This window comes from Paroedura picta, chromosome 17, assembly GCF_049243985.1.
Source record: "Paroedura picta isolate Pp20150507F chromosome 17, Ppicta_v3.0, whole genome shotgun sequence".
In the NCBI taxonomy this organism is placed as follows: domain Eukaryota; kingdom Metazoa; phylum Chordata; class Lepidosauria; order Squamata; family Gekkonidae; genus Paroedura; species Paroedura picta.
Window position 1 is genome coordinate 21,097,525 of NC_135385.1, and position 23,712 is coordinate 21,121,236.

Sequence of the window (23,712 nt, forward strand, 5' to 3'; positions counted from 1 at the left end):
CCTATTCTAGTTATCCAAGCAAGACCTTTTGAAACCAAAAGCCAAGCCAATGGGTGCCACAAAAAGACATTACCTTTCCAGCACAGGTCTTCCAAAGAGGTGATGCCACCCAGGTGGACCATAATGGTGTGAACCTTTCTGGCTCTTCCACAGAGATGGGGACGGCCTCTTCCAAGCCCCCTGGGACCAGGAGTGCACAACAAGGTTTTCACTGCAGGGGAAGAGAAATACCGTATAAAATGGATGCCAGATAGAGGTTTGTTGGCTGGCAGCCCACGGGGAAAGCAAGAGATACCTGGGAATAGGAGCTGGGGTTCTGGGTTGCCAACACTGCATTGGGGAAATCCTCAAGATTTGGGGATGGAGCCTGGGGACTGGCATGGACAGAAGTGACCTTCACAGTTCTATCTGCACGCATGACACAATTTGCCCCTTAGCAAACGCTACGCCAGAGCAGAGACTCATGCAGAGACACAGGGACACAGACTTGGCTTCATAGTTTATCAGGCTTCACAAACGACTTGGATGTCTCCAGGACGACAGGTAATTATTCTCTTGCTGCAAAGAGGCACAGAGGGTGCCTCCTGCCACCCTGCCCGAGTCCCTGGCAGTGGTCGCCTTCAACGGCGAGCGGGGGGATTCAACTCAAGCTCCAGGGCACTTGGCGGAGTCAGTCTCCCTCTCTTCAATTCCTGTTCAGGAACAATGTTTGTGCAAGAGGGACTCATATGGGACATCCTCCCGCCTCTGCAGTTAAACAGGTCAGTGCTCACGTCCTGTTAGTTCAGCTGCACTGCTCAGAAAAAGAGAGTGCGGGAGAGAGAAAGAGAAGGGGGCAGATCTATTCCGATAACAGTGCCTGTTTCACAGAAGGGAGAGGTGAAGAATGAGACCTTCATCCCTCCACTGTCAGATTGCCATCTATAGAAACCGATTCTTCCACCAAGAACCTTTGACTAGAAATAACTCCTATCTCTGGCCCGGTGCTTTCTTGAAAGCTCAGTTACCATTGCGTCTCTCGGGCAGATATCGAGGGATAATGATTACCCCCCACATATTCATCGGCCTCCCATACGTACGTGGCTCCCAGCAGTCCCAAAAAGAACGAGGGCTGCACTTTTAACAAAGAATAAAAGAACTGCAATTCCAGATTTGAGAGTTCAGGACCCGTGGGAGCCTCCAAAAACCGGCTTGAGGGTCACGGGGTCTCCTGAACTCCTCAAATGCAGAAAGGGATATTTAACGCCTCCTGCAATAATAAAATACTTGGATGCTTTGGAGAGGGCTGGGCGAGGCGGAGAGACACTTCTGAGTCACAAAATGTCGGCAAAAGCAAAGCTATTGTTTGGGGGGGCCACACTGGAACCTACACGGCTTGGAGGCTGGGGAAGTCGCTCATCCGAGAGAGAAAAGGTCATGAGTCTGCCAATCTCGGGTTCCCTTCCTTGGCAGGAAGATAAAGTCTGGTAAAACATTTACACAATGACCCCGACAGGAGCCTCATTCACTCGAAGCCAGCCGATACGCTCAGCGGCTTTGCGGCCGTTTCTGCTCACAATTATAAATGCTACCGTCACGGTGCTGGACTAAAATCCGGGTACCAATCTGAGAGACCCAGGTTCATACCCATATTGGCACATAAACCCAGAGGGGACCTAGGGCCAGCCACACTCCTGCAGCCGAACCAACCTCGCAGGGGTGTTCTGAAGATAACGCGAGAGGAGCACACATACTGCCTGGTGCTCTGCAGAGGAACGGCAAGGAAGAAGAGGTGTGTTTAAAGACCCTGTGGCTTACAGACACCTATTTGTAGTAATGACAGGAAGCCTGGATACCCAAATCAAAATCAACGTAACGGCTACCACAAAGCTATCGTCCTAAGCGAGTTCAGATTAAAACCTCCTTTTTACGACTGCAAAATGAACCCCACTTCAGGCTTATTCACAGAAAGGAATAGCCCTGGTTTGTGCTTTCCTGCAAGAACTGCGAGGAGATGCTGGCAGGACAAATTGGGTCGGGGTCTGTGCTCAGCTCTCCAAAGAGAAGTTATGAGGTATGAGAGTCCCGGTTTGCATGAGGTTTTATTTAACAGTTCAAACCAGCAATTTACACTTTGCCTGGAAATAAAAGAAAGCTAATTTGGACATTTCAAAGAATACCAGCAGGCTGAGCTTGAATGGATAAAAGGAAATGCTTCTTTATGCAAAGAGTGCTTAAAACCTGCCTGAGGCTGTAGTGATGGCCACAGGAATAAACAGCTTTGAAGGGGGGTTAGATAGATGTATGGAGGATCCTAGCCTTGGTGACTGAAGGGGAACCTCCACGTTCAGAGGCACTAAACCTCTGGATCCCGGAACCAGGAGGCAACATCAGGGGAAGTTCCCAGCCTCCAAGCCCTGTTGTTGCCCATCCAGAGGAGCTGGCTGGCCACCGTATGAGACAAGATCCTGGACTAAAGGGACCAGCTGGGCTCTTATATTCTTAACATTTGAACTGATGGACTCTCTTCCAGCTCTGACTTTCAGATTGCTGTCAACGGCTCTCCACTGTACCACACTCTGCAGTAATCCAGTCTCAAGATTACAGTGGCGAGGACCAACGTAGCCAGCCAAACAAGGAGTCTTTTTACAAGGCAGATGTCAATGAAAGAAAAGCCGATTTGGCTACACCCGTTTCTTTGCAAACACAGCCCTGGCCCGCATTCTTCACTTCCCCTGCCAAAATTAGGGCTACCTATGGACTGGCAACTTTCATTTCAATGCATCCGAAGAAATGTGCACGCAAAGGAAAGCTGACACCTCGAATACAACTTTGTTGGGCTTAGAGGTGCCCCTGGACTCAAATTTGTTCTGCTGTGTCAGGCCAGCCCAGCAATCTGTACAACTCAAGACCCAGAATATGGGCTGGTGTCGCCCTCTGGTGGCAAAGCTGCAGTATGATCCTTGACGGTCCCCGTTTGCCACAAACCCAAAAGAACTGGCTAAAGGCTCAGTTCTCCCCAACTGCTAATTTGTTGTGACAACTCTAAGTCCAGATGTCAGCAGCGTACAGAAAATAAAATTGCAAGCCTTGGTTTTTCTATTCAAGCTAACTTGAGCCGGGAAAGGACCAAACAAGGCAAATTATTAAACAAAGGAAGGCCAGCTAAGAGCGCCAATTAGTTTGGTCTAGATCGTCTGAATTTATGGCACCCCCAAGTAGCAAATATCTTGGGCAGGTTCTTGGGCAGGTGTAATGTTAAGAGACTCAGGCTCTCTTCTCTCAGTTTTAGCTGCCAACTAGCTCATGGGTCTCTAATGACGACTGTGCTAATCGGGCCTCAGGGTCTCTCAAGAGGCAGGAGTTGGGTGAGTAGGGTGTGGGCAAAATGCGGAGACATCCCAGGCTGGATGTCATCACCTCCTGGAATGGGTGTCTTCCTTCCAGACTTCCCACAACCATTCTCCAAGGAGTTTTCCGCCAGCCTAAAAAGATTTCCGCCACGGAAGAACCACCTATGTTGGAAGAAGGCTTCAAACTTTGCTCGGGAGAACGATAGAACAGAGGTATAAGAAGTTGACTTACTTTTTAATCTCTTGATAATCGTCCTCAGCAGTCCCCGACGCGGTGTCCATGGGCATCCCTTGGTCCATTCATCTTCTCAGATGGGCAGTGTCTCTCTAGGGTCTCCGGCATGCTAAGCAGATGTTCTACCACCAAGTCACGGATGGTCGCCTACAGCTGGCTCTCGAATAGATTCTTGATTTAACCTGCTCCAGACTGGAATCCTGTCGTGGCTCTGATCTTACCTTATCACTTGAGCCTCTAGTGAGCATCAGTGTTGCTGTACATAATTTTGACTTCACCCAAGTCTAGGGTAGGTGCTCCCGGGTCACAAGGAGTAGCGATCGTTGGCCGGTTCTGCTCTTTAGAACAAAAGCTTTCAACAGAACTCCACCTCTTCCCGTAGGCAATATAACAGGGCTGAGGCAGAGACCAAGGAGAAAGAACATAGGCAGGGCCCCGCTTGTGGGGGGGGGGGGGGTGTCCCTTGTTGTCCCCCCCTCCAGGTAGCCCTGTTAAAGGGAGTGCCAGGGAGAGTCATTGCCCAGAGCCAATTATTCTGGAGGCCTCTCAAAAGGTGGGAACACCTGACAATACGTGGGGAAGCATGTGTCCCACACGTGAAGTGCAGGCAATGGTACTTTATACAAAATTCAGCCCCCAAGACAGCCAATGAATCTTAGAAGCTAAAAAGCTTTGCTGAAAATAAACCGGTACATTTTGAACTTATACTGTTATTTTCTCCTGTGTAGGAAACTCTTGAGAAAGGAAGAGGATTCGGCCTCCCTGACAGGGAATGCTTGCCAACTATTCCAATTGTTTCAATGAGAACAGTTGGGTCTCCAGAACGGAGGTGGCCGCTCTGAACCACTATACCACGCTGGTTGTGTAGAACTTCACTTCCTGGTATTTTGTGGTCTCCCTGCAGTGGCCATTTTGTTTGGCTCCACCTTCTGTGGCAGCCATTTTGTGAGGGTGCCCAGTGCCCTGTGTCACAGGTCCGAAGGGACCTGCAGGTTCAAAAAGGTTGGGGGCCCCAGACCTATACCCCCCCCTAAAAAAAACATTGCTGGAATTATGTACACAGGATAGATAAACTGGTTTAAAAACAAACAGGGCTTAACTCTTCTTTTTAGGAGCTGCAGAGGGCAGGAAACCAGCAGATCCTTGCCCTACTCTTTAACTGGAGAAGACTTGAGACTGAATCTGGGGCTCAGGGCTCATTTCTTGCTCTGCCCCACACTCAGTTTTCCATGGGTTGTCTGGATGTATGCTCTCTTCCAAGCAGGGCTGCATATGCACACACCAATGTGATGCAGTCCTGCTCCAATTTAAGTTGGTGGCTTGTAGAATATGTCAGGATATTCTTCAATTAAAAAAAACAAACACCCTTATTACTCCAGTCTTTAATTTTGCAGTTGTTTATTTTAAAACATTAAACCCAAGCTAATTAAAAACCACAGAAATTACATTGAGAATGTTTTTGCTTAGTATTTGCGGAACAAAAAAACCCCAAAAACCAGTAAAAAAAATCAGATACAGTACAATCCATAAATGATATAAAAGAAAAAGATTTTTTTTTAAAAAAAGGCGCACTCTTCTGTTTAATTCCCGCACAATGAGAAAACAAACAAACAAACAAAAACCATTTGGGGAGGTAAGGGCAGACCCCTTGAAAGGACCAAGTTCTGCCTTACGGCTTTTAAAAAATTATATATATATTTATATTATATATGTATATATAAAGTGGTATGATATGCAGCCAAGGTGGTTTGAAATAAGACCAGAATGAACGACGAAGGGGCAAAGGCCAGTTCATTTTCACTGGGAAGTTTTACACACACACACACACATACAAACGCACAAATTTCCTAAGGGGGAAGTAGGATTTCAAAATCCAGAATTAAATCCACAGGAGACCGCTGTGCATACTCTTGCTAATAGAAAGGTGGGCATCGTAACTTTGGCAATGCAATCCTAAACAGTGTTTACCCCCTTCTAAACCCACTAACTTTGGTGGGGTGTCCAAGGGGGTAATTTCTCTTAGGATAGCAACAGAGTCGTCTCTTCTGGCCTACCCTGGGAGGTTTCCAGCATGCCAAATAAACCTGGCCTGCTTTGTGAGTTTCGCCACAGCCTGAATGTGCAGCAAACTGGCTCTTTTTCACTAGATGGGGGATAAAGACCACTTGCCAAAGTCTGCATGCTGTTTTGGGACACAGTGGAGCACAGGCAGGTGGCCAGTCAGCAAAACCTTCAGCACCCGAAAGCGCTCAATGCAAAAGCCTCTGGAGGAGCAGTGCGTGTGCACTGCGTCAACGCTCTTTAGGGACGAAGTTTCTGCAAAAGGTTCCGAACAAGAGTTGTGTGTTTGTGTGTGGAGGCGGGGAAACAGGGAAGATTAACATTGCATAGAGAGGGAAACAGTGGTGTAATCTCAGCTAGGCCCCTACAGCGACCCCTGGCTGTGTTGATTCCTCCCCTCTTCGAGGCGGGGAGGAAGAAATCAGACTCTGCTACTCCCCCATGGCTGCCTGCAATTATGGCCAACTCGGAAACTGGTCCCGGTATTTCCATTTGGTCCGAAGGCTCCCGAGGGGCAAGGGCACCGTTTCAGGGTTATAAATAAATAAGTTACAAAAAGAAGCAAAACAAAGCATGCCACAAAAGCCCTGCAATGCTAGATTCTGGGGAGGACATTTGCCCGTGGAACTGGAGCGTGAGAATTCTAGGAAATTCGGGGCTGTGGCTTTCTGGGGCAGGTGGGGGCCATTCTCGTAGCTGCCCAGTTACTGCTGGAGTTGGCTCTGAATCAGGGAAAGCTCCTAAGGCATTTGGTGCCCACCACCTCGCGGAGAATGGCCAAGGAAATCGAGGGGGGATCGAAAGGTCGTCACGAGCTGCCCCAGAAATAAAGCAATGAGGAATGTGCCAGTGATGAGCTTGATGGGGGCTGCACGAGGGAAACCTCCTCCCCCCAGTAGCCAACATTTCATTCAACACAATTGTCCCCCAGGGGCTGCCACCATAGTCCCAACACACGGACCAGTGTCAAATACACCCCGTTGCTGGATCTTTCCCGGTTGAGAAAACCTGCACTGCACATCGAGGAAGCCTCACATGGGACAGGATAAGGAAGCCCCTCCGTCTCTCCGGGCGATGCCATGTTCCTTCCGGGCACATAGGCTGCAGCCAAAGGGCAGGATCGTGCGCACATCCAAAGCGCACCAAGCACGAGGCGAACGTTTGCTCAAATCATGCTCGGCACAAAACGTCAGTGGGCACACACATCTCGCGATGCACCAAGCCCAGCCTTAGCCGCCGTGTATGGCTGTGTCCGGGCTTTTTTTTCTTTCTTGGCAACTGCGACAAAAAGCCGCATTATCGAGCTTGGGGAGTGACAAGGGGTGCAGCCATGAAATAGCTAGATGCCAGGCCTATCAGCGGAGCAGCAATTGCTAAGAGCGCGAGACAAAGCATTTTCGGAAACTTTTGTCAAGCTCTGAATGCGGATGCACAAAGAGCGTTTCTACACTCCCTTCTGGGCGCATGGGCTATCGAGCTGACTGCCTCACAGTAAAGCATCTTCCAAATGAAACCGCTTTGGAATACAGACTGGGGGAAAATCTAGCTCCTGATTTTCGGGAAGATGGAAGAAACGACGATTCCCTCCCCCCTGCCCCTTTTTCGAAAGAAATCAGCAAGAAGTGAACTCAAAAATGGCATCCGCTAATATTACAGACAGGATACGAACACTACAGTTATATTCCCAAGACGGCACACACACACACACACACAGAGAAAATAAAAATTCACAGCCGAGTCTCGATTCGATTTCCTTTCCTTTTTTTTTTTCCTCCTCCTTTTTTAAACAATTACAATGCAGTCTTGAACACTGGACGCGGAGAGCCCCAGCATGCTATTTACAATTCACATTGTGGAGACGTCTCTGTGTGCTTGACAAGGGCCTTGATTCACATCACAAACTGATAGATTTTCTTAGAAAAGTTGTCGTGACAATGCAGAGAGAGGGGGGAGAGAAGCAAAGGAGATCTTGGCCGTTCGGGGTTACTTGTATTCCAGTCTAAGTCTTCCCATCTGGATTCAGAGAAGACCGGGCTCGTGAGTCCTCCTGAAACGTTAGTCAATAGCACAGCAGTGAGTCTTGGATCGACGGAAGAGATGCCGAGGAGATCAGACAAAGGTCCGCATTCCGAGCAAGATGGCGTCGAGTTGTCATCTCACGTAAAAACTCGTACAAACGAGGAAAAGGGCGTGAGGGGGGAAAGAGAGTTTCTCGCGGGGTTACTCGGTATCCCCAAAGTGGTTCAGAGCCCTGTTGAGCACCAAAGTCCGCTAGAAGACGAACCCCTGCCAGACAAAGATTAGGGGCCGATCTTGTCGGAAGCGCGTTCTGGGAAGCAAAGGGAGCGTGGTGGGTGACGGGTACAGCTCCCGAGAAGCCCCTTCCACTGACAGGCTGCAACCGGGAGGTGCTTTGGGCTGGCCCAAGAGACTGCGCAAAAGTCATGGTGGCAGATGGGCTGGCTGCGGGTGCAGGAGGTCCCCGTGAGCTGCCGATATCACACAAGTGTCCACATTTTCCCCCCCATTATAAAAGGTTCCAAAAAGCCGAGTCTCGTCCATGTTTGTGAAAATATATCAAGGTCCTGATTCGTAGGCGGTAAAAGCCCGAGACCATCTCCAGAAGCTGAGCCTGGAAGTCCCAGATGGACTGTCCCAGATGGACAGCTTGCATTGTAGTAGCATTGTATGGGGAAGGGGGATATCTGACTCCCCTTTTTAGGACCCAGGTCTCTGCACATCTGCAACTTGGGATACGTGAGTAACACCCAGTCAGGACTCCTCTTCACGGCGTAAGTAGTGGCTGTGCCGTGAAGCAAGGTGGAGAAGGTAATTTCTATAGTGGTTACTGGAACATGGTAGGCCCCCTGGTGCTGGTCAAAGCCTGGTCTCCACTGGGACATTCTAAACCTTTCCATTTCCTGCTCCTAGGACTGATTGCGGGGTGCGGGATGGGACGGGAGGGTGACAAGGACATTTGCCTGAAGGGTTTGCTTCCTCCATATCCATGCCTCCAAGAACTGGAGCTATGCTAGCAGAGAGAGCTTTGTATAGCTAGGGCTGCTTCCTCAGTATCTTCTGAAGGTACCCAGTTTGGGACTGTGCATTGCCGACAGATGTGAAGAACAGGGGGTTTGGAAACGCAGGCATCGTGTGGGTGCACTCGGGGAGAGACACGATCTGCCACTACCAGTCGAGGGCATGTTCTGCGCTTAACCTGGGGCTCCTGCTAGCGGTCATAGCTCTCGAGGTGGGACTTGGTCTATTTTTCAAGTACAATTGGCAATACAGTGGGAATTAATCTTCTCTTGTTGGGGATCTGGGGAACGGCCGTGTCTGGCTTTGACTCCTTGGCTACACCTCCTAGCAACACCAGAGGGTACGCTAGCCTCCCTTAGACTGATGTATTTTTGAAGCTTGCTCTCTGGCTGGTAAGCGGGGTGCCCACTAGCATGAAACCACCTGGCAGTCTTGCTCATCTGAGTACCCAAACGGTCACGGGATCGCCACTGTCCCTCCGCCCTGGCAAGCTAAGGGGCAACAGGGACTGGGCCGTGTATGATAACTGAGACTGTTAAGATGGGGAGGAGCCTGTCCTGATATGTATTTAAGCCTTTCCTTTCCTTCTGCGTCTTGTGTCCTGGGATGCTCCCGGAGAAACAGATGCTTCAAGTACATGCCTCAGTAGGCATCAGGGGGCTATCTGAGCAAGGAGGATGGTCTTCGGAGTTTCTGGGGGGGGGAAGCATTCTCTCTTTCTTTGTTCCCTATTAACTCCTGGCACAGGGCTAGTCTTCTACCCTCCCTTCCAAATACTCCATCCTGACGCACGTCCACCCTGCTGACTGTGGTTCCAAAAGGCAATGGCAAAATGGCACGGGCTAGTCTGGTGCCGCTTGGGAGCAGGGACGCATGCGTTTGCACAGGGGTGGGGAGTTGTACTGCCAAAAGCAGCTGTCACAAAAAAAAAACACACACAAAAAAAAACCCTGCCTGCTTTTCGCTCCAAAGTCAGGGCTAGGTACAAAGGAAGGAAGGGACCCCATCTCCGAGAGCCGCAAAGAGAATCAACAGATATTCCGTTTCTTAAAAGAAGAAGAAGAGGAGCAACAATCCCTTCCAAGTAGGAGGCCGTGAAGAAGGGGCAGTTCTTTCTCCACAATAGCACCGAGAAAACAGAAGCAAACAAAAAACACAAAAAAAAGGCCCCCAAAACGGGCAGTCGGGCTTGCAAGGAGCAGGGCAAGAGATGACCTTTATGAGTATGTGCGCATTAAAGACGGCTTCCTTGTCTCAGCACGTTAGAATCCATGGCACTTTTGCAAGACGAAGACACCAACTTTTTTCTTGGGTCGCCCGATGGTCGATTTTCTCTTCCAGGGAGTTGGTAGGGCTGGGGGGAGGAGGAAGAGGAGGAGGACGATGGAAATGACGAGGCCAGCGCTTTGCGAAGTATTTCCTGGCTGGCTGGTGACAACGTTAATCCTGTACACACACGGGGCCGACCCAGATCGGCCGCACACGCGCCATGTGCTCACTCATCACTCCCCTCGCAGGCGACTGAACCCAGCCGCGATCTTCAGCAAGCTCCCCGCCAGGTTTCTTCCAAAAATGAACATGTCCCAGGCAAGAGGATGGGTAGGCAAAGCGGGGAAAAGCCACAGAGCCGGATTCAGGCTGGGAAGAAAGCAGGGCTGCTCCAAGAGGACCGGTCACGGGATGGCAGCGATTGGCACGTTTGATTCCGACTTTTTTTTTCTTTTTTTTAACTACAAAGGTGTTCTAGTTTGTTTTGTTCTTTTTTTAATGCACACCGCCAGAGTCTGGCCGGGGCTGGTTGGTGGCGAGGTATTTGGCTCTCATGCTGGAGGTGTACTGGAAGAAGACAGAGGCAGAGAGAAAGGAAGAAGAATATTAGATACAGGGAGAGCAACGGGAACCTAGAAACGCTGGATCTCGGGAGGCTCCACAAAGGTCCTTCTCTCGGCTAGGACAAACGGCAGAATGTTTCAGCTGTATAAAAGACCCGTCCGAAGCGCTTCCACAAGGTGAATCTCCAGCTCGCTGTTCCTCCGCTACGCTACAGAGCTAGAACCAGGGCTAACACGCATTCCAGCTCCACCCATGTGACCGCCGGCTTCTTGCCGCAATGCGAAGGGGGAGCCTCTGTGGGTGGGCGCGTGGTTGTGAGTTTCCTGCATTGTGCAGGGAGGGGGGTGGACTACATGACCCTGGAGGTCCCTTCTGACTCCGTGATTCTAGGAAGGATTTCTAGCTACGCAGCATGACTTCCTTGCCTTTCTCCTCCTCCTGAAGTCCCCCAAACCCCTAGGAACCAGTAAATCAGTTCAGGATCTGGGCCCTGCTGCTACTCATGAGTCAATGCTGGGCTCAGCGTCACCTGCAGGGGAACTCCCTGTGCAAACCTGGAACCGGTGTGGGATCCACGCGTCTGCAGTTCTGCTGGGCTAACCTGCAGGTGGCTCAACTCGTCTGAGCCTCACGGGCTGAACCTTTGGGCCTACCTGTTGAACCTGGCCTGGCAGGAGACTATGCCTGGGGAACACTGTGGCTTAACCAGGGCCTTGCCATCGGCCAGGTGGATGGGATACATACGGTATACGCACAAATAGGATACACGCGAATGGGATACACGCACACAAATGCATGATATTTTAAAAACTGGAATCTCTTGGCCGTTGGGGCAAGACAGCAGTACGCACCAAAGTCAAAACAATGCATTTCGTAAGCATCGCTAACACCTTTTCCACAGAGGCCACCGAATTTAATTTCCTTTAGGGACAGCAACAGCAGGTTATTCAACTATCTTATCTTATGAAGTCTATAAATCACACAGTCAGGATCACAACGGCTCACGGAGAGAACTGGCTGTTCGCTTTTCATAGCTGGGGCAAATGAATAATAACCTTCACGTTTTCTGCTTTTTATCGCGGAAGAAAATTACAGAACACAAATTGTTGTTCTTGTGGGGGGTCTCTGTCACCCATTCCCTTGAGGGTGGGAAACCAGCTAGACGGGGGGGGGGGGGGAAGTGAACTTGAGTGGACAAAGACTGGCAAGGAAAGAGTCATGCAGCCTTCTGCCCCCACCCGCCTCTGGCTGGCCACTCCAACTTCCTGAGGGTGTTTTATCCCAGGCCGGAAGAAGAATCACAGAGCTACTCGTAAGACAGTTTGACTTTAAAGGAAGAGAAGCCACACCACGGAGCAAATGCAAGCACATGACACCCTGTCCCTTTGAACAAAAAGTATTAAGGCAGCCGTCCCCGACCTTTTTGAGCCTGCAGCCACCTAATTCTATCACTGAACTATTCTTATCCCAAACTCCCTCCCCACCCCCAATATCCGGGTGGTATCTTTCCACTCGCAATTTAAACGTATTATTGCGAATCATGGCAAACGCTTTTCAATCGCTTTTAGTTATCGCGGAGATTCGACCGGGAGGGAGACTAGAGTTGGAACTTAAATCTCCCCAGCAGAGAAAACCCAAATGGTGCCCCTGGTTTTTAAAGCCCCGGAATGCTCCTGAACCATAAAAACTCTGTCCCATTTCATCCCTCTCACCAGAAAATCCTGAAATATAAAATGTGTAATACAGAACATTAACACAACGGAACACGACACTGCAAATGCACGCCGGTGTCGACCCCCCGCAGAAATACAGCAACCCCGCATCAAGACCTGGGCTCCCAGAAATTGCTGGTGCAGGACGGCTTAAGAGAGAGGAAAAATGCAGCGGCATTCTGCAAGGATCAAGCAGCATGCGGTTCACAAGGCACACGGATTCTCCCTCATGCACTTGAGGACTGACTGAGTGCACCAAGACCAGGCTGTTCTTTTTGCCAATCCGGCCCCAGTTCTCCAGAAGGCATCCTCCACAAGCAGCCCGCCCCTCCCGCCCCCAAGCAGAGCAAGACAATGACGGCGAGGCAGGGAGAACATGAACCAGGCAGCGTCACGGAAGAGAGAGAAAGAGAGAGAAAGAGATGGAAGCCAGCGTGGGATGGCAGCACAGAAGCCGGTGGGCAAGGAATGGGTGACGTGGAATGTGGGTGGGCACAAACAGGTCTCCGAGGAACAGGAAGAGCAGGCCGTCGATCAGGGACTGTTCTCTGACCAAGCAGGGCGAGCGGACCTTGCACTGCAGCCGGTGTAGCAAATCCACTTCCAATGGTGCGTCTTTCTTTTAAGGGAGGGGAGAAGCTGCAGGGGGAATCGATAGCTCTGGGACACAACGTGTGTGTGAGCCTCCTCAATGCATCCAAGGTGCTAGATCGCAGATATGGAACAGTATACTAAGATCCTTCCAGCCCAGGGCTGTCTCTGCCACTCCTAGAGGCCTGGGCTGTTCCGGGCTGTGTTCTTCGCAATCCATCTTTTAACTAGCGACGGTGGAGACGGAAATCGTGCTATGGTACGGGAATGAAGCTGCTTCTTGGGGGGGATCCTCACTCCGTAGGAAGAAGGAAAGCCGGGGCTGACAAGATCTGTGATTACTTGTGTGAAGGGCCGAGCTGCTAGACCAGGGGTAGTCAAACTGCGGCCCTCCAGATGTCCATGGACTACAATTCCCAGGAGCCCCTTGCCAGCATTTGCTGGCAGGGGGCTCCTGGGAATTGTAGTCCATGGACATCTGGAGGGCCACAGTTTGACTACCCCTGGTTTAGAGCACCTGTTATGGTTATAGTGCTCTAGCAATATGTTGCTTTCTTTAGAAAAAAACTAAACCGCTTGCCCCAGGGATGTCAGGGGAGAGGGAGAAGTTAGACTGCGACAGTCCAATTGTCAAAAAGAGAGCTGGTGGTGGGTGGAGGTGGGCGGGGCAAAGGAAACCGAACACTGACAGGCAAATCAAAACTGGCTGCCAGGAAAAGATCGGAGTAAAAACGGTTTCAAAAAACCCAGGGGGAAACCTGGGGGGACGGGACGGACGCAAATATAGGGAAGTGAAAATCAAAGACACTAAAATGCATGTGGAAATTAGGATTGAGTGCCGCAATTTGGGGCTGGATCCGACCACAAAACTTTTGCAGAAAAGCCCGCTGTCAGGAAAAGGCATTATTTAAGGTTTGAGCCTTGCTCCGAGAAGTCTTGCCTTTACAGAGAGGCAACAATCTCAGCCCCCATCAGCACTCACAGCTGTTTGACAGCACAGGCTGGGACAAAAGCAGATGAGCCTGACCAAGGATTCGTGGGAGGGCAAAGTCCGCTCGGCAACCCGCCGATCAGCTAGACACGCGTTGAGAAAAAAAAAACTGGCGTCTGTCCTGTTGTGCTGCGGATGTCTCAGTAGCGTCCAAGTGGGAGGCTGTCCTTAAGTGAAGGAGAGGAGGCCCCTCTCTGCTGCAGCCCCACCGCAGATGGCCACAGGAAGCACTGCCAAGGAAAAGATGCTGACGGTTGCTCCGTTGCTAAGTGCCAGGGCAAGCCAGGATAGCCAGCATCAGCCCTGGGCGGGAAGGGGGTGGAGGTTGGAGAGTGCAGGGAGAAAGGACGTGAAGATTTTGGGGACTGGCCTAGGGAAGAAGTGCGTGCAGGAATGGCAGAGGGCGGTGAGGCTGGGAGGGGTTCAGCAAGAAGGACCTGGATTTCAGTACCTGTTTTGGTTCTGCGGGCGGCGTTACCAGTACGTCCGAGCACTGTCCGAGGGCTTAAACTGCCAGCTCGTATGGCTGCTACTGTCCATGGCAGCCAAATACAGCTGTGATGAGGCAGGAAAAGAGAGAAAGAAAGAGAGAGAGAGAGAGGGAGAGGGAAAAAAAGAGACAGTGCAGCCTCAACGTGCATGAAAAACACACAGTGCAAGCAAGTGACAACGCTGCGGCGCGTATGTTGATGACGGGGAAGGCTCTGCCGTCCTAAAGGAATGCAGCTTGGGAGCAAAGAGACGGAGATGAGGGGAGGGAATGGCCGGGATGGGGTGGGGGACAAAAAGAAAGACACGGAAAACGAAGCAGACGACTCCGGGTCGAATTGTGCCTTGGCTCCCACAGCCCAAAGGGACAAGACTGGACTACTCGGACTGAAACTTCCCTCCCGGTGGATGGCTGCTTCCTGTTTGGTCCTTTTTTTTCACATCTCAAGGAAAGTACTCCATTTCTAACAGGAAGAGGAGTGGCGACGGAGAGGCCGAAGCCTTGGTGCACCGGAGTCAAGTCTGAGCCAGACAGGACCTTTGGGCTACATGACTCGGAACAAGGAATTTTGCTGCATGATTTTTTGCTTCTCTGGCATTTGCATATCACAGACAGCTGCTTCCTACACGGTTCAACTCTAAAAGGCCGAAACGTCTCCAGAGCCACCTCCTCCACAAAGCATAGCTGGATTTCCAGCCCGATCAGGTTATTATCCCTTTCTTTAGTTTCATAAGATGGCCTTACCCTCCATTTATCCAGAGAGAGAGAGATCCTGATTTTTACCCCCAACTGGGACCCAAAGTCTTTCCCCCCTCATCCATTTTGTGTCTGCATGTGATTTATAGTCCATCCTATCTTTGGGAGCTCATGAGCATCACCCCTGGGAAGGAGGTTAGGCTGAGAGAGAGGGACTGCCCCCAAGGTCGCCCAGCAAGCTTCCGTGGTGAAACGAGGATTTGAACTCGCGTCTCTCAAATCCTAGTGTAGCACAACACCACCCTGGCTACAAAACCTCTCTATGGGTCTTTCGCGTGCCTGAGTGTGTCCCCCGGAGGGCGTGTCACGCATCGACTGCAAATGGTCTGATATTTCCTGGCCTCAAAGAAGTCAGACTGGTCTTGATCAGGGCCAAGGCTTTTCCTGTCTTGTCTCCTGCCTGGTGGAATGGGCTCTCGGAGAACTTCAGGGCCCTAACGGAACTAGCACAGTTCTGCAGGGCCTGCAAGGAGCCCTGCGTGCCACTCCGCCTTGCCCTCCATCAAATGACAAGGATAACACACACTCAGAACTAACTCTCCAGTTTTGGTCCCACTAACAATAACGTATTCTTGATTTTTAACTGTTTTGAATTGTATCTTGTGAAGGGGCAATCTGGAAATGTAAATAAAGATAATTTCTATGGCAGACCATGCACCCTGTCCATCCCATGCCTTTCCCTACGATACAAGATTCATGTCACTGATTTCCATTTCTCTACTTCCCTCTCTCCAAACCCAGATGCAGAACTGGGACCACCAACTTTCTCCCTCAACTTTTGGAGAACAAAGATCCCCTTTACAGAAACCAACTTGCCAGAAGGGCGCTGCTACGATGCAGGATTCGGGGGTATTGTGCTGAGCTAAAAGGGGAAAGCAACCTCACCCACCCATCCCATCGTCAAAATCAGAACAGCGGTGGTTCGGACACTCTGCCCAAGAATGTAGCTGCATTTTCTCTCTGGGAAGCCGACACTGCAACTGAGGAAGCCCGCTAAAATTAAAAGCAAAAAAGGAAAAGGAAAAAAAAACAGGGCCAAGTCGATAGCAAAAAAACAATAATCTGAAATTAGAACCGGCAGTGAAAAGTTATCACATGTTTGCTTATCTTTCTTGAAGGGTGAGGAGGGCATTGCCAGGAAACCAGTCCAGGGTTAGGGATTGCCAGCTCTGGGTTGGAGAATACCTGGAGGTTACGGGGGTGGAGCATGGGGAAGGCAGAGTTTCAGAAGGGGAGGGACCTCAGAGGTCATGGACTCCACCCTCCACAAGGTCATGGACTCCACCCTCTGAAGTAGCCGTTTTCTCCAGGAGAACTGATCTCTATGGTCTGGAGGTCTCCAGGCCCTGCCTTGAGGCTGGCAACCGTATCCCAGGACCTTAAGAGTGCCTCTTTTTTATATATTGAAAATGTACAAAATTATTCTATGGTCAGGGTGGCTTTCAACAGTTTGCCAGCTGGGTACTAAAACTGCAGAGTCCTTGTTGAAATCAATCGGCTCAGAAGGGGGTTTAGAATGGGCTGCCAAGGACGATCTGCTTACTGCCAAGGAGGGTCACCTATGGCAAGGTCTTGTTTGCGAAAGATCGCAACCAAAGAGTCTAGCAGTAAACGAAACCAAACCTGAGCCTGAAGCAGTTTGTGGGCCTATCGAAACCTTCCACGAAAGGAATTTTCTACTAGACAAAAAGGGGGGGGGGGACACCTCAAGACATTCAAAGTAATATCAAAACACAAGGACTCCCCCCCCTAAAAGAATATGACCACAAGGAAGACGTCAGAGAAGGGTTTAGCATTTGTGTTCAGAGCACGCTCTGCAACCTAAGGATGTGGGTCTTGCGGACTTACACAGAGGCTGACGGTGTGAGCGTCATTTGCAGAAATCTGCTAATGGATGGAAGGTACAGAGATACAAAATAATATGCATTTGCTTTCCTTCTTGAAAGAGCACCCTGGAGATGCATGTGAAGTCCATCCTGCCTTTGGCTGACTAGGAGCTGACTGTACATTTCTGCAAATATCCGCCTTACCCTTCCAAAAACAGTTAATATAGACTCACAGAGGGAGGTGGGGACTCTCGGCCAATCAGCGGGGTGTTCTCACAGCGAGGATTCTGGAAATTTGCATTTTGGCTCCTGGAGGGGGGAGAGGAGAAAAGAATCTAGTGTGAAAACAAACTTCTTTTTTTTTGTAAAAACAGCTACGGCTTTGGAAGAATCACCGAACTGTTAACATGCATTCATGGTCAAAATGGCAACGGTCTTGGGATTTTACTGATAAGGATGCCCAGCACAGGGAATTCTGTACTGCCCCTACCACACAGTGTGTTGAAAGAGAACTTGTTTCTCCTTTTCCTGCCCTGATGCCAGAGAACCTTTCCATCAGGGATGCCAGGGGATGAAAAACCCGTGCCCTCAAAGCATGCGCTCTGAAGCCCATGCGCCGTCTACTCACATGTACTCCGTGACGGGAGCGTTGCTAACCGTGTGCGCTGCTGCCGGGATGCTGGTCTCGCTGCCGTAGCTGCTCCCGCAGCTGTACAGGCTGGGCATGTGCACCCGGTACAGGTTGTCGTGGGTCTGCCGGTTCCCTTGAGCCGTGGATTCATCCTCCCCGTCGTCCTCTGAACCCCTGCAAGGGAAAGGGGGTGTGTGTGTGTGTGAATCAAAAGCTTCTCTCTCTCTCTCTCTCTCGAGACCTTGCAAGGGCTGCCCTGAAGATGAGAAAGCTGAGCATGTGGGCTTTCCTCTCTGCTCTGCCTCCTCCGCAGACATGCAGCTGAATAATCGCACGTCCTGCAGAGAGGCTGACTCTTCCCGGTACGCCGGGTGACTCAGCCCTCCCACAAACACCATCTGGGCTCCTGAGCCTGGCCGCGTTTCCCCGTTGCTGTGCTTCCCACAGAGCTTGCCAGAATGACACACAGCTAACACTGGCCGGGCCCGTGGTGAAACAGCTTGATTCAAGAGCCCCTGAAAACATAACCGAACCTATGCACAACCTGGGTTCTCTGGCTGGCCGTCATGAAATGGCGCTTTTCTGGAAGCAAGTGCTTTCTGTGCTTTCTTGCTGGCTTCCAGAGATCGGCTAGATATGCTGCGAGGCTGATTCCACCAGATTTGGCACAAAACACACCGCCCCGTGATTTTGGAAGGCATCTTTCATATGCGTTCATGTGCCAGGGAAGAAGAGAGACGGAGCATCTCAAGCCTCCGACTGCTCACCAAGTACCACAAATGTGTAAATGCTTCCAGCGAACTCAATGGAACGGAAAACTACACCTCCCACTATACGGGCCTACACAGCTATGGGGCCGCTTAGGCTACTACGCAGTTCGTGGAGCGTGCCACAAGAGGGTGCTAAGCCTTTCAACAGGAGGGATGGATCAGCAAAGCAGCACTTCTCAAAGAAAGCCCAAGGGGTGAATTACTCTCCAGGTGTCCATGGACTACAATCCCCATGAGCCCTGGCAGGACGTCTGGAGAGCCGCAGTTTGGCCACCCGTGAACTAGCAGCATTGTGGCTGCGCAAAACATCTCTCCAAGTGGATCTTCTTCCTGTCCGATCCAAGAGCTCTCCCTGACAGCCCGCTGCTATGGGCAAAACAGAGGGGGTGGGGTTTGAGCCTTGCAGTTGGGTGAGAAGTCCCAGGCAGTAGTGGTTGTGTGGAATGAGTGGGCAAGGCAGGTGTTCAGAGCTGGCTGGCCACTGCCTGACTCGGCATCACAACCCTGGGGTTCCCACCCAAATACGGACAAGGGCTGACCCTGCTTCCAAGATCTGGGCTAGCCTGATGACCCCCCCCCCTCGTTTCTATTTTTTAAAATTCTCCACAGCATCAACACTTCCAGACCTTTGGCGGTCCACACACTGCAGGATCTCTGCCTTCCCGGCCATACCTCTTCTGCTGCCACGTGTGCGGGACGCTGCACACTATGGAGCTGAACATCAGGGCCGTGACAAAGGAAAAGAGCACCAGGTAGATCAGCCCTTCCACGCCGTCGTAGCAGAAGCCTGTCAGCGCCTGGATGTAATCCTAAGGAGAGAGGTCACAGCAGGGGTTTGAATCGGGGCCTACCAGGTCCTAGGCCAGCGCTTTTAACTGCTACGCTGTGCTGGCTCTCGGGGATGAAGCATCAGTCCCTACGAAGCAGACCTCAAGGCCAAAACACCAGGAAGGATGGACGTTTGGCCGCCACTCTGATGTCAAAGGGACAAAGGCCCTCAAGTTCATGTGATGCTACAGAGCATGCAGGGCATTTAAACGCCTTCACATTTTGTACAAGCTGCCCACTTCCTTTGAGCGAGAGGGCTGTGAGTGTCCTGCATAGTGCCGGGGGTTGGACTAGATGACCCAGGAGGTCCCTTCCAACTCTTAAGATTCTAGGATTCTTTGCACTGCTTGGCAAACCCAAGCCTGAACTGAATCCCCGCTCAGAGCTGCATTTCCAAGAGGAGGAGGAAGAGAAAGAGAATAAGAAAAACAGGTTTTTTTATACCGCACTTTTCACTACCCATAGAAGTCCCAAAGCAACTTACAATCGCCTACCCTTCCTCTCCCCACAGCAGACACCCTGTGTGGTAGCCGGGGCTGAGAGAGCTCTGTCAGAACTGCTCTGTGAAAGCAGATCTAACAGGACTGTGACCGGCCCAAGGCCACCCAGCTGGCTGCATGTGGAGGCGTGGGGAATCAAACCTGGCATTCCAGATTAGAGGATGCCGCTCTTCGCCACGACACCACGCAAAGTCTCTCTGGGCTGGACACTGGATATCGCAACCCTCTCCCAGTCACACCAATGCAACCACCAGGGCTCCAACGCATCTGACAAAGGGAGCCTCGACTCTTGGAAGCTCAAATTCTGAGAATTTTGCTGGTCTCTGCGGGGCTACTGGCCTCGGATCTTGCTGATCAGTGCATCTGTGGCACTCACCAGATGCAGGCTCCGGCAGTCCACCAGGGCGGTCAAGTGCTGCAGGTTGATTTCCGTGGAGTTCAGAACTTCCTGGACCCGGTTAAGGAACTCCTGCAGGCAAAGATGTTGGAAGGGGGGGGGGGGTTGAGAACATGGCCGCTGAGAACATAGCTAGCATTATTTATTGATTCCCCGGCAAGAGTTACACACAGGAGTTACACACTCACTCGTCCAGATTTACCTTGGAGGTGGGGTACTCCCTGACGGCCGACCTCATCAGCTCCAGGACGTCGTCTTGCATTTCCACCAGGGCTTTGTGGCTTCCTGACAGCTTCTGCTCGGAACACAAAACACGGCAGCTCAGGCCTCGGGGGGCCGAGGGAAGCCGGCCCGTCTCTGCCACAACGGAACTGTGAGTGGCAGAGCGGCCCTGAATTATTGAGGGACCGTCTGTCCAGGCACAAACAAGCAACTGTGCGTGCCCCGTTTCCTTCCAAGCACGAGGTCCCTGTGCTACTGCTAGCTGAGGTTAAAGCAATACAGTCCAGTCGCCCCCAAATAAAACGCGGATGGCACCCCTTTTTTAGTGAGAGAGCAATTCGCTCGAAGACCCGAATGTCTCTTCCAAGCACTGTTGTGGGACAGAACTACACAGAGCGGTAGTGGGCCAATATCTTCAAATGCACATTCCTGGCAAAGGCGTACAAAGCAGGGCAGGGTGGTGACTTGTACCAGAAACGAGAAGGATAAAAAAGTTTCTCCCACTCTCCTCTGCTTACTGCTTTTCCCCATAAGCAGATTTCTTAATGATCAGTCCTCCTTGTTTCTACCCATCCCGGACACCAATCGATCTTGATTAACGTTGGTCTTGAAAGACGATGAGGTCATCGTCTGAGTCTGCCCAGCGGCCCGTCCTCCATCTATCACCCATTTTTTAAAGCCTGCATCCTTTCTTTGTTAGAAGACTGAACATCCGAATGCTAAAAATACTCCCGATGTTTAGAAGCCACGCTTATTACTAGCTGCCGAGACCCCCAGTCACGCTGAAAAATAGCTTAATGAAAGGGAGGTGTGCATGGGGGTCGGGGGGGAGAATATCTCTCACCTGCTGGAAGGGGTTTGGGTAGCCGGCGTTGCAGACAAGGTAATAGTTCAGAGTATCTGCCAAAAGCAAAGACAAAAGATACAGCCATCAAAAGTTCATTTCCGGCTTTGGTTACACTGTTTTATTCCTAGAATAATATAAGCAGGTCTTCCTTACGAGTAGGTACAAAAGAGACCGAAAGAGGCATCTAGTTGCAGCTCACTTACAGAACCTCACTCCCTAGGGCTTTCAAGGCAAGGGACTAACAGAGGTTTGTCATGGTCATAGAAGTGTGGACTTCTAATCTGGCAAGCCAGGTTCAATTCTGCACTCCCCCACATGCAGCCAGCTTGGTGACCTTGGGCTCGCTACGGCACTGATAAAACTGTTCTGACTGAGCAATGATATCAGGGCTCTCTCAGCCTCACCCACCCCACAGGGTGTCTGTTGTGGGGAGAGGAATGGGAAGGCGACTGTAAGCCGCTTTGAGCCTCCTTCGGGTAGGGAAAAGCGGCATATAAGAACCAACTCTTCTTCTTCTTCTTCATTACCGCCTCTGAGGTGACCTGAGACTTCCTTGGTGATTCCCCAGATGAACACTAACCAGGGCCAGCCCTGCTTAACTTTTGAGATCCGATGAAACTGTGCAAGCCTATATAGGGAAAAACTTCTGGGGAGGGAACCCTTTGGGGTAGTTCATAAGCCACCATCGCAATTGTTTCTACCTGGTGTCCCTTGCGTGGTCACCTGTATCGCCACACATGGAACTGTGCATGTGCAGGTCAGCCATGGAGAGGAGTTCAAGGCACTGTTCTCCCTTCCTAATAGTGATGCAAGAGGTTGTGGGGAAACTGTAAGGAGGGAAGGGCATACCCAAGCCCCTTAGTCTTGCTGTGAAAAATCCCCATACCGTGCTAGGAGGCTTCACAGTGGGGTGGAAAGGGCACAGGTAATTGCTTGAGCTGTTAAGGGGGATGAATGGCATCGTCTCCTATTTCTTCTATTTCTTCAGGGATTGATGCCTGCTGCAGAAGAACCTGATACATGGCAAGACGCGAGACCCAATTACAGCTTTTGCAGATGTTGTCTATGGGGCTGCCAAAGCCCTGATGAAGTGAGCACAAACATTTCAGACTCCGCAATGTAAATTTACGAGGAAGACAGTCCCAACGGGCTACGGCAGCATTTCGGCTTCCGTTCCTCCGTGACAAATGAGAAAACGAGCCTCTTTTCTGAACGCTTTCGATCGTTGTCAATAAATATCGCCTCGTGCCCGAAGAGCAATCAGTAAGATGAGGAAAGAAGATCGGTAACGCCACGTCCTGGTTAGCGCGGAATTGATTGAGTGTGTTAAGAATTCCACGCTGGGAGTTTAGACCAACTCGCTATTAGGTAATCTCAAGAAGAAAACGAAAAAAAAAAAAGGTGGGTCGTGTGTTAATGAATGTTAATGCACTAATTCGACAGGCAAAGGTAATTGCAATTTAGAACTATGCCTTCCTGTAAGCAACTGAGATGGCACAAACACAGGAAGCAGCCACACACTGATTTAGACCGTGGGTCTATCAAGGTCAGTCTTGCCTTCCGGCAGGGATTCAGGTGGGGTCTTGCACATTACCGGCCACCTGGGCCTTTTAACTGGAGATAGAGTGATTTAAGGACACGCTCGAGCACTATATTGTCAAGTCTGCTCTGTCTTGGGGGAGAGATTCTCTTTTGCTCTCAGAATGGAAATTTAGCTCCGCGTTTGGCGTGGATCTGGCTTTGTTTGCTGGGGTTTTCAAACGGCTTCCCGAACAGGCAAAAAGTCTTCTCCCGGGAGAAAAGGCACGGAGCATCTTTCAGTTCCCAAGCACACCATGATGGGGAAAGGCCCGTGGGTCAGGGTTCAAGCAGCCCAGGCTCCCCGTTTGGCTGCATGCCCCATGAATATTTCAGGCACCTTTTCTTCCCAGAAGGCAGCATGCATGCGCTGGCCAGGCCGGATGGCGAGATGGAGCCTGCTTGCTTCTGCCTGCTCGGAAGGGAACCCAATGGCTGCTATTTATAATTCATCAACAGCCTGCTTTGGGGCCGCTGCTGGCAGCTGCTCCAGCTCTTCCTGCTGAATCGCTCTCTCTCTCTCTCTCTCTTTCTCTCGTGTGCTGGGATGACTTATACCTGCCGCTCGTCCAGACTGTCAAGTGGAGATGGCTAAGAAACGGGGCAAGAGGCAGGTGTGTGCTCGTGTCGCCAAAAGGACTTGGATGTGCCCAGCTCTCCCTCGCAGCCGCTGTCCTCTCACAAGAACCTGCTTGCCACCATCTCCACTGGAGGCTCTGCTTCTTTGCAGGGGGTTAAGCAGGCATCCAACGGAGAGCAAGTCTTCTTGCTGTGGGGAACCCCACCCCCTCCCCAACCCTACAGGAGCAGCAGTCCTTCCACGGGGGTATTATTTGCCCTGACTTTAGTTCCAGAAAAGCCCTCGTCTGAACCAAGTTTTGAAAGAACGCTGGCTGGAAACCCCTGTTTTAAGAGGAAATGCTGGCTTGGCTTTGAACCCCTGGAATTTGGAGACCAGGTGATTGGCGCTGCAACACAAGGGCTGGGTCCAATCACAAAACACCAGGAAGTTCCAATTCAGGCATTCTCCTACGATGGAGACAGACATTTCCCAATGGGTGTCCCCATGACAG

The 23,712-nt window shown here is 51.0% G+C and overlaps 1 protein-coding gene across 4 annotated transcripts in view; it reads right to left on the minus strand.

Moving 5' to 3' along the window:
* Window positions 1-4,948: 4,948 nt before the first annotated feature.
* TTYH3 (tweety family member 3) overlaps window positions 4,949-23,712 on the minus strand; it is a 48,199-nt gene continuing 29,435 nt past the window's right edge. For 2 of the 4 annotated variants that reach the window (XM_077317153.1, XM_077317150.1), the window contains 7 exons: window positions 21,059-21,114; window positions 20,195-20,287; window positions 19,972-20,064; window positions 18,940-19,076; window positions 17,495-17,671; window positions 17,100-17,175; window positions 4,949-10,503 (listed from right to left, as the gene is read on the minus strand). In XM_077317153.1, coding sequence (XP_077173268.1) covers window positions 10,432-10,503; window positions 17,100-17,175; window positions 17,495-17,671; window positions 18,940-19,076; window positions 19,972-20,064; window positions 20,195-20,287; window positions 21,059-21,114 — 704 coding nt within the window. In that variant the 3' untranslated portion in view covers window positions 4,949-10,431. Of the gene's footprint in view, window positions 10,504-14,245; window positions 14,350-17,099; window positions 17,176-17,494; window positions 17,672-18,939; window positions 19,077-19,971; window positions 20,065-20,194; window positions 20,288-21,058; window positions 21,115-23,712 lie in introns of all 4 variants that reach the window. The other 2 variants (XM_077317152.1, XM_077317149.1) reach the window with 2 other exon arrangements.